General features: G+C 38.2%; 1 protein-coding gene across 6 annotated transcripts in view; it reads right to left on the reverse strand.

The window, feature by feature from the left end:
- LOC133638459 (poly [ADP-ribose] polymerase tankyrase-1) overlaps positions 1-11,132 on the reverse strand; it is a 312,114-nt gene that overhangs the window by 27,791 nt on the left and 273,191 nt on the right. For all 6 annotated transcript variants that reach the window (XM_062031088.1, XM_062031089.1, XM_062031094.1 and 3 more), the window contains 2 exons: positions 7,698-7,917; positions 1,329-1,438 (listed from right to left, as the gene is read on the reverse strand). In XM_062031088.1, coding sequence (XP_061887072.1) covers positions 1,329-1,438; positions 7,698-7,917 — 330 coding nt within the window. The remainder of the gene's footprint in view (positions 1-1,328; positions 1,439-7,697; positions 7,918-11,132) is intronic.

An 11,132-nucleotide genomic window follows, 5' to 3' on the forward strand; every position in this document is an offset into this window, starting at 1 on the left:
GGCTGAGTGATTGTGTGTGTTGATCGGGTGTTTGAATTGTATTGGCGTGTTCTATGGAGCTAGGAGCTAGCAGAGGAGCTAGGAGCTAGCATAACAAACACGCAGGTGTTATTATGCAGGATTAATTTGTGGCATATTAAATATAAGCCTGGTTGTGTTGTGGCTAATAGAGTATATATATGTCTTGTGTTTATTTACTGTTGTAGTCATTCCCAGCTGAATATCAGGTACCGTGAGTATGCAGCCTTGGCTGCTAAACATTCGATAACTTGACCGTATGTGCGCGTCACGTACGTAACTTTTTAAAAATATATAAGCTTTATGAACCTTGGGTTAGGTAAACGGTCTTTTGGGCTGAGTGATTGTGTGTGTTGATCAGGTGTTTGAATTGTATTGGCGTGTTCTATGGAGCTAGGAGCTAGCAGAGGAGCTAGGAGCTAGCATAACAAACACGCAGGTGTTTTTATGCAGGATTAATTTGTGGCATATTAAATATAAGCCTGGTTGTGTTGTGGCTAATAGAGTATATATATGTCTTGTGTTTATTTACTGTTGTAGTCATTCCCAGCTGAATATCAGGTCACCCCCGGCTCTCACAGCATCTTCCCTATCTGAATAGCTTCAACTCCCCACTAGTCCTTCACTTGCACTTTACTCATCCACAAATCTTTCATCCTCGCTCAAATTAATGGGGAAATTGTCGCTTTCTCGGTCCGAATCTCTCTCACTTCATGCGGCCATCATTGTAAACAATAGGGAACTTTGCGTATATGTTCAACTGACTACGTCACGCTACTTCCGGTAGGTGCAAGCCTTTTTTTTATCAGATACCAAAAGTTGCAATCTTTATCGTCGTTGTTCTATACTAAATCCTTTCAGCAAAAATATGGCAATATCGCGAAATGATCAAGTATGACACATAGAATAGATCTGCTATCCCCGTTTAAATAAAAAAAATTCATTTCAGTAGGCCTTTAACCTCATCTTCCTTTCCCTGCCTCGCTTTCCTTTCTTTTGTTGTTCTCATCCCTTGTTGCTCTCACTCTACTTGTTCATCTCGGCGTCAACTACACAATACAAGCCTCACTCTGAGAAGCCGTCGGAGAAGCTATATGGAGTGTTTGTGTGTCTCATCTGGAACATGGAGCTCTCCGACTGCTCATTCAACATGTGTTTCATGACTCTTTCAGAAAGCCAATACTATTGAGTGCACTCCAAGAAGAAAACTATTTTATTTATTTATTTTTTTTACACTTTCTTTTCTGTTTTTTTAATCAATAGCGAGTATCTTTGTGTGCACACAAAACATTTGTTGTTCTATGTCTTACCCCGTATGAAGCAGCATTGTGCAAAGGTATAAGACCCCCTTTGTCCTGCGCGTTCACGTCGGCTCCGTGTTCCAACAGATACTCGGCTACCTCCAGGTTGTTGTAGCCGGCTAAAAAGCGCCGTGAGAGAAAGAGAGTGTCAAGTAAATAATTGAAATGCGAAGAATTGAATCCAGTCTGTAAAACAGACAATAATAGTTTAAATATGTATTATAATACTGTGCTCCATTTGTATTGCAATATATACTTAATTATTTATTTGGGTGGAATGTGGTTTAACAATGGAGATGATGAATATTCAGTAATTTTTTATTCCAGATTTGTTTCAGTCCCGAGGCTTGTACTTTTCCCCTCAAAACTTTTCACAGGGGTTTTTCACACTTTTAATGCTTGACACTGCTTACATTTTTCATTGATTTAATTATCATATCAATATCATGTTATTAATATAGAATTTATAGGCGCACCAAATTTAGCATTCAGATAACTTTTATCCGTAGTCCTTCACACAATTCATAGTCACCCCCTGACATATTCACATACTCTACACACACTCAAATGGGTTATATTATTTTTACATTCAAAACATTTTTGGTGGTCTACATAACATGTAATGGTGGTGCTTTGGTCAAACTTTCGCATAGATTACTGTATATTTTAGAAACCGTTTTCAAGATGCTTTTTGACCGTCTCTTCAGGATGCCCCGTTTTGTGAGTGGTCTTATTTACGTGCCTCAACTTCGACTGTGTCCTCTTCCCGCCATCCAAGTTGTAGTTTTTAGTGCTTCCATATCGAATCTACTGACAGATATGAGTTCAAACAATATGCTACTCCATCCATCCATTTTCTACCACTTATTTCCTTTGGGGTCGCGGGGGGCGCTGGAGCCTATCTCAGCTACAATCGGGCGGAAGGCGGGGTACACCCTGGACAAGTCGCCACCTCATCGCAGGGCCAACACAGATAGACAGACAACATTCCCACTCACATTCACACATTAGGGCCAATTTAGTGTTGCCAATCAACCTATCCCCAGGTGCATGTCTTTGGAGGTGGGAGGAAGCCAGAGTACCCGGAGGGAACCCACGCAGTCACGGGGAGGACATGCAAACTCCACACAGAAAGATCCCGAGCCCGGGATTGAACCCAGGACTACTCAGGACCTTCGTATTGTGAGGCAGACGCACTAACCCCTCTGCCACCGTGCTGCCCCAATATGCTACTTTGTATTAGAAATGGCAGCAACGGAAGATGCATGTGCATGTACGAGCCAGTCTGAGAGGATAACAAGAGGGTAGAGAAAATGAAGGAGCTTATTGACTACAGCACGGACTACAATAGTGGACCTCCGCAAAGCACTTTAGATACATTTTTATCATAAATGGAGATACCAGCTGACATCCCAATTGAGAAAAACGTCACAAATTGGCCAAATTCTAAATGGCTCTTTTGGAGGAAGTAAAAGGCACAATTGTTTTATAAATATCACCGCCATACCTCCATCGTTTAATTTCAAATTTTCCAAATACACAAAAACCGGTACCAATAGGTAAGAAAAGTTGGTTTTGCATAATAGGTCCTCTTTAAGTTATGGTTTTGATTTATTTTGAACATGCATACAGTTACAATATGGTACATCACGTATTTCCAAATTTTCATTACAATGTGTCTGAAAAGTAGAAAGAAGCTGATCTTATTTAGATAAGATCAGCTTCTTTCTACTTTTCAGAAACATTGTAATGAAAATTTGGAAATACGTGATGTACCATATTGTAACTGTATGCATGTTCAAAATAAATCAAAACCTATCCCTTTTTTATTTCATAAAAATGTCTTACATGTTGGTTTTTTCAGTTCCTGCGCTTAATTTGTAACAAATTAAATACTCAATCAAGTTCTCGTGAATGAATAGTTAAGTAGGTTTGACTTGGACAATGAGATGAATAAAATGATCAGATTTTTCAATAGTCAGTGGATTGATTATGAGTTCACATGAATGTGCAATTTGCGTACAACTAGGCATTCAAATTGTAGTGCAATCAGGGTTAATGTTCATTGATTATTTTGATGGATTATTTTTTAATGAATGACTTCTTATATTCATATTAAACCACTGATAATAACAGGGGCGTCACTAGCTTTTAAGGACAGGGGGGGGCTTAGCCCCCAGGAGATGCACAGGATGCGAGCGAACGTAGCGCACAAGCACAAAACTTCACAAACGGCTAACAAAGACTTAAAAATTAATCATTGTTATTATTATTATTTTAGTGGGTTTATTTTCAATCTGTGTTCAGTACAACAACAAACATGGGTTTCCACAGTGACATTTTGTTTACAGCATCAACAAGAAACAATTACTTGCATGATCCTTCAAGATACACTGAAACACGATGAAAGTCATGGCATTAGCCTCTATGTTATTCATTCACAACATAAAGGCTGATGCCACGACTTTAGCTCACAATACAATAATTGTTTGTTCCCATATATTTTGAAGTTGCACAGATTACATTTTGGGCACATATGTGACTAAAATGGTTGTAAATTCAAGCCCTGGAAATATTACTTAATTACTTGAATTAAAGTAATATCTGGATCGGGATAATTTGGCTTGTATATAATATATTTATATATATATATTATGGCAAGCCGTTAAGGAAATGTAATATATATGGAAGTCTGAATAGAAATGAGAAACGTTTATATATATATACTGTAAATAAGAAAGACTTAAGAGTCCGTCTGCTGATCTGAAAAAGAGCCAAAGCTGTCAAAGAGCTGAGGGATCATCTTCAAAGTGCAATGCTGAAACAAATAATGCAAGCAATAAAATGTAACTTCCAGGGCTTGAGATTAACGTAGTCCCGTCGTCCCGGGGGACGGTAAAAAAAATGCACGGGACGAAATTAAATGCTCCCCGGGACGATGGCTTTTAACCAATTTTTTTTTTTCTTTTTATGTATTTATTCATTTTACTTTTTTTTTTCTTTCTATGTATTTATTCATTTTACATTTTATATTAAATGTCTTGGTTTTTCCTCCCTCTGAAAATCCTATGAAATATTTAACAAGCCATCATACAACAGCTATTAATGTAACAATACAATAAAACAAATATATTTAATTATGTTTTTTTTTCATTATTTTAACAATAGGCTAATGTATATTACTTTATATAGATTCTACAAGAAACACAAAACTTAAAAACTAAATTATTTACAATTACAGACACAAGGTTCTTGTTCTGCAGTGCTGTGTGCTAATGTGCTTCGTACACCTGCAGGACCGCAAGCCAGGTCGCAGAGAAAATGCGGACTGGATTTTGAGTGATGTGGGCATTTTCTATATGAACAAGTCCAAAGACCGCAAGCAAGGTCGCAGAGAAAATGCGGACTGGATTTTGAGTGATGTGGGCATTTTCTATATGAACACGTGGAATGGGGCTCTCTACCTTACACTGTGAAGTGAGGGGAAACTGAGTGAATAATGACAGGTTATATGATTATTTATTTAAACTCATATTCGGGCCACTTTATAATGAATATGTCGGCATGTATTTGTTAAAACAAAAAACAAAAATAAAAGAATATATATATATTTTTTTTTAACACCAAATTATTTAGGGGGGCTTACGAACATTTTAGGGGGGCTTGAGCCCCCCTAAAATAGGCCTAACAACGGCAATGGATAATAATAATGATAATAATTACAAAAAACATGGATTTTAAAAAAAAACAAATTTTCACAAAAAATACATGTGAGCCAGAATTATGGCCTTGAGACTTCTGATAAGAATTTAAGAGCGAAACAATACAGATAAAAAATTTAAAACCTTCAGATTTCAAGGTACCCTTCAAGGAGACAGCAGAGTCATAAGTGTGCAAGATAAATTAAATGAAGAGTGTTGTATATTATGCCTCCAGCTCAACATGTTATTTTATTCAGAGTAGACACAGCTGATATTATCAGCCCAGCATGCATGAAATGTGAATTTTTGAGTGTTTGTGCCCCTGAGGTATTGTGGAGTGGTGCCTCTCAAGTAGACTTGGAAGATTACAAATCCTGATTATGCATACGTCTTTGGGCGTGTGATCACTTCTGCTAAACCAAAAGCACACTTATCACTTCAGTTTAACATTAGATACACCTGCAGAATCTAAGGAGATCCAGCTAGTTTTGATTGACACGGTCAGCAATGTTTAGCAATGTTTATTATTGTGGTTATAGTTTGATACCTCCAAAATTGTCCAATTGTGCCTAGAATCTTACCAAACAATAACGGTGCATTGGGCTGTAAATTAAAATTTTTAAGCCTAAAAATATGACCAAACCAGCGACAGCTACCAATAGTGGTTTAAGGGAACAAACAAACGTCTGTTTGTCCCAATTACAAATGAAAAACTTGCTTGGCCCGGCTGGAATGATTGGCGTTCATGGCTGTCAATCATGACTGTCTGTGATCATTCACAGGTAAGCCCTGAACCAGAGGATTTAAAAACAGATGTTATGGTTGTTATGCTGTGAGTGAAATCATTTGCTTTTCGAAACAATGCCTTAGTAACATGGCGTTGTCCTTTTGCTTCGTGTCGTATCTTACATAATGAACCAGAAAGAGGGCGAGTTATAATGACTGTGGCTCGTTCGGACGCGACACCCTCTACAGGTAGGCAGCCATACTATCGGCTGCAACAGCACATTGAGCTCTAAAACAGGGATCATTTAAAGGCATCATAATATGATTCTGTGGAGGGGGGCGTGGTCGGCGCGCCTCCTGCGGGAATGGAGTGTGTATGGCCCGGCTTCGAAGCCCAGCTGACAGGTGAGTACAGTGCCCAGCTGAGGCTGATTATCTAATCAACTGTCGCCTTTATCAGCAGGGGCCGTGGCCATGAGCGGAAAGGGCGGATGAGAGCAGAGCGCGCACACCTGACGACAGAAAGAACAATCGACCACGAGCACAGGAGACTGAAAAGTCCTGCACACATGGGTGTATATCCAAATAAATGACTTGTTCAAACCTGCTACCCGGGCTCGAGAAGATCCATTGGCCTCAGGAGAACCCTACCCGCATAGAGAGACCTTCACAGATTCATTTTTTTACATTTAAAACACTATGCTATGGTTTACATAACATTTAATGATTTTTTTTAAATAAAAATAAATACTTAAACATCTGCTTGACTTATTATTTCAAAGGAAGTTATCCATCAAATTGTACCCTATAAAAATTAGAATAGATTTTAGGATAAATAATTGGCAGCACAGTCTTGAGAGTTTAAGCATAAGAAAGTGTGGTTACATGTACAGTAAAAAAAACCTTTGCCAGAATTTCAATGTAAAATACATTGGTACATTTTTAGTTGTACAAAATCCAAAACCAGTAAAGTTGGCACGTTGTGTAAATCGTAAATAAAAACATTATACAATGATTTGTATTATCATGTGTAAGTTACCATGCAGGTATGGGTAACTTACACATCTGTGAAGGCACCAATAATGCTGAAAGGTACATACAGGTTTTGGAGCAACATATGTTGCCATCCAAGCAACGTCATCATGTACGCCCCTGCTTATTTCAGCAAGACAATGACTTCATAAAGATAGAAATATTGTCTAACACGTGTTACAACAGCGTGGCTTCATAGTAAAAGAGTGCGGGTACTAGACTGGCCTGCCTGTAGTCCAGATCTGTCTTCCGTTGAAAATGTATGGCGCAATGTGAAGCCTAAAATACCACAACGGAGACCCTGGACTGTTGAACAACTTAAGCTGTACATTAAGCAAAAATGGGAAATAATTCCACCTAAAATGCTTAAAAAATTGGTCTCCTTACTTCCCAAACGTTTACTGAGTGTTGTTAAAAGAAAAAGTCATGTAACACAGTGGTAAAAATGCCCCTGTGCCAACTTTTTGGAAATGTGTTGCTGCCATTAAATTCTAAGTTAATGATTATTTGCAAAAAAAATTGTCGTCTTTGCAGTCTATTCAATTGAATATACCGTAAGTTGAAAAGGATTTGCAAATCATTGTATTCTGTTTTTATTTACGAATTACACAACATGCCAACTTCACTGGTTTTGGGTTTCGTATGCTGTAAAAACCCCAGTAAATTTTACGGTAAATATCTAGCGACTTTTTTTTTTTTTTTTTTACACAAAAGCTTTTTTTTTTTACAGTGTACAAAACAAATATCTAAAATAATTAAATGCATTGGCAATTGTGTTACTATCATGAGGTGAATCCTTGTACATTTATATTAATATATTATTCACTGTTACAAGCGGCCCTGCGGTGACATTAAAACGAGTTTTACAGACCTGATAAGGTGTTGGCTTCGAAAAGCAAACAATACAAGTGTCTGTTACCTGCCAGGTGCAGTGGGGTGGAGTTCCGTCCTTGTGTGTCTCGACAGTTGATGTTGTCTGGGCTGCATAACTTCTGTACTCTGGCAAGACAGCCCTTCTTCGCTGCATCCAACAACGCCGCATCTCCTCTCAGCAGGTCCTGGATGTCCGTGTCTCCGTCCTTCACCAGGTCCAGGGGCGTGTTCCCGTCTCTGTTCTTCTTAGTGGGGTCTGCACCGTGCTGTGGACAAGACAGAAAAACTACATCAGGAATGCACGACTTCATAAAGATAGAAATATTGTCTTAAGAAGTCCCAAGGCAAGATATGGTTGTAAAGCTGTGAGGTGAGAACATCCCCTGAACTAGAAAGAGACTTTTATTCAGTCAACCGTGTCCTAGGTGATGCTTTAAAGCAGGGGTGCCCATCAGGTTGATCGCGAGCTACCGGTCGATCGCGGAGGGTGTCTCAGTCGATCGTGAGGCATTAAAAAAAAAAAGACATAAATAACCGATCATCAATCTTCACTTTCGTCATGTGATTGAGATTCACGGCAACTGACGATCTTGTGAGATGATGCTGGCTGTGAGAGCTTAGTATGAAGTGTAGTAGAATTTCTGACCTTTGACCTATATTGCATGTCTGTCAAGAATGTACGCTCATTTAATTTGTTTTTATTCTGTGCCAGTGGGACAAAAGTGAATATTAAGTCGTGCCAACCTGTCTACAGAATGTGTTGACTGTCTAAAGGATTTGAGTTGTTATGGAACAGATAGGGAAAACAAAAAGACATTGACGCACTGGATAAAAAACAATGACGCACAAGAGACATATAAAAAATGGCAGAAGACCGGAACTCCACAGTGATTTTGTCTTGTGTGTGTCTTGTTTACTCCGGAGTAACATGTGGTCTGTCTGCACGGCTAACTTAATTCAACCTGCACTTCTGATAATGGGTAAATAAATTTGTTGTACTAAACTACATTTGTTGCCTGTTTAAGCTTCGGACAATCCACTACAAAGAAAAAGAAATGACCGGCAGAAGTAAGAGAGGACTTTTTTATCTCAACAGACTGTCTCTCCATACCGGCCGCAGAGCTGTACAGTGCAAGCTTTTAGTCCAAGATGCTACTAAAAATAGGTCAAGAGCGTATTAAAAAAAAAGCTGGACATACATTTTACCCTTTAATTAGCATTTGATCCTGAATTAAATCCATTCAAGTTTGATCAAATTAGAGTTACATTTTGGCCTATCTGTATAACATGTTTGATATAAACTTAAACCATAACCAAATGGAAAAGTGATTGACGCGGAAGTGTCTGATCACTCAGTGCGCGCTAACAGCTGTGTTTGTGTACCTGCCTCCGGCACCATGCACAGAGGGGAGCGGGACAGTAGCTGTAAGGGGAATGTGTGTGAGCTCCAAGTCTTCCAAAACAGAAAAAAGCAAGGTCTTCGTTAGAGGAACTGGTCAATAAAAAAAACTATGTTTTTTTTCAGCACTTTAAAACTTCACACAAACTGCATTGAGTGCTAGTAACTACGAGGGCCGGAAGAAATATTGAACAACAAATCAATAATTGAAGTGACAAACTTGTAATCTAAACAATACCCCGTTTGTTGACAAGAACATACAGACATGGAAGCACATTCAATCTTTTTATTAAGCAGAGGTAACACAAGCCAGTGAAAGATTCAAAAGAGCTGCCATCAAAGCCAACAAACGGCTGCTCTTAGCCTGCTAAGCTAACACAAATAGCTCAAGCTAAAATGCGTGAGATTCCGAGCATAGGACTTGCTGACGTCACACGTCACTGGCAACAGGCACCGCCTTTTAAAAGGCGCACACACACACACACACTGAAACTTACCTTAACTGCATTATGCCAGATATTTGAAGTTGTTTGAAGTATCCCATTAATTATTTTACCTAGCAATTCATTAAATTTATTAAAGAGTAATTTTGTTAGTAATTCAATTACTATAATTACTTATTTTTTTAAAGTAATTTTCAGAACAAAGCTAGAAGAATCATGAAGCAGTTGGCAGGTTGATGTTCCTGGCTAAAATCTTTGTGTTTATGTCCTATAATAATGTTTACCTATAAAAAGACCATTGCTATAGGTCAATTATTTTCATGTTGCTGCTGACGTTTAAACATTTCCTCTTAAACCAGTTCACTTTATTTCACATTTTGTTCTTTTGTGTCTTTGTTAGCTGAAGAATTGAGCATAGCTAAATGTTTTTTTAAGAAGATTGGAGATATATTTGACTTTTATTATATTAATTTCAAGTCTTTTGCTTTTTTATTATCTCATAACACTTCTTAGTTGGGATCCAACTATGCAAAACCTACTTTTGTTACGTGTTGGTACCCGTTTTTGTGTATTTGGGATACGATCAGTCCCCAAAATTTTTAATCAAGGCATGGTGGATATTTAGTCACGTCAACGGATATTTCCATTCATGGGTTAGTTTATGAGCCACACTATATCGGGATTTGAGTTTTGTAGGCCTTATGACAGCATTGTCTTTATATGTATGAGTGCCCATGTGTATGTTATTTGAGTGTTAATAATGAATTTGAGATATTTAAGACATTTCATATTGTTCCATTTATTTTTCTGTGCTACAAAAAATTTTTTGTGCCACAAATTTTTTTCATTTAGTATAGCACCGATGCTACTAGTGAAAAAGCTAGGCGTAAAGCCCTGGGCCGTCAAAAGTGTAAAGAGACCGACAGCACAGTTCCTTTCTTCACAATAAAAGTGCTGCTCTATCCTGCCTGCTCTAATAAAATAACAGTCTCAGAAAACTAGTGCATACAAGCTAGCGAGCTACGGAGTTAACTCCAATGTATTTCTTGTAAAGGGTATAAAAACGAGTATGGAAGCATGACAAATGAGAAGCTAAAAACCAATTACTTCCATGTGGTATTGGAAAGAGGAGGACTTTTTTTCCCTCCACAATTCAAATTTGAAGCTGTGAAACTTATCAGCACTACTGTGAATTCTGTCTGATTATAACAGCGTTTCTCAAAGTGTGGGGCGCACCCCACTAGTGGGGAATAGAGACATGACAGGTGGGGCGAGGAACGGGAGGAAATTTCTCTTAATTTTATTTTATTTTTTTAATTATATTCTTAGATTTTTACTATGCTTTCATTTTCTATACACACTGTAAATCACTTTGTGATTCTGTCTGTGTATTTCGCTATATAAATACATGTAAATTACTTATTTTTCCTGTAGGCTTTAAATTTCTAGGTAGGAGCGAAAGTTTGACAGACATAGCAACAGTAACTAATGGGGGCGGGGCTAAGCGGAACAAACTTTCGCGCGGATGGGTAGCAGGCTAATGTGTGGACCACAATTACACAAAATGGATGCATTTGTGACTCGCACCTCAAAGGTCGTCGAGCCAGAGCCAGTGCCTGCAGAGAAAAAAAAATCTGAC

Source organism: Entelurus aequoreus, linkage group LG21 (assembly GCF_033978785.1).
Source record: "Entelurus aequoreus isolate RoL-2023_Sb linkage group LG21, RoL_Eaeq_v1.1, whole genome shotgun sequence".
NCBI lineage: Eukaryota > Metazoa > Chordata > Actinopteri > Syngnathiformes > Syngnathidae > Entelurus > Entelurus aequoreus.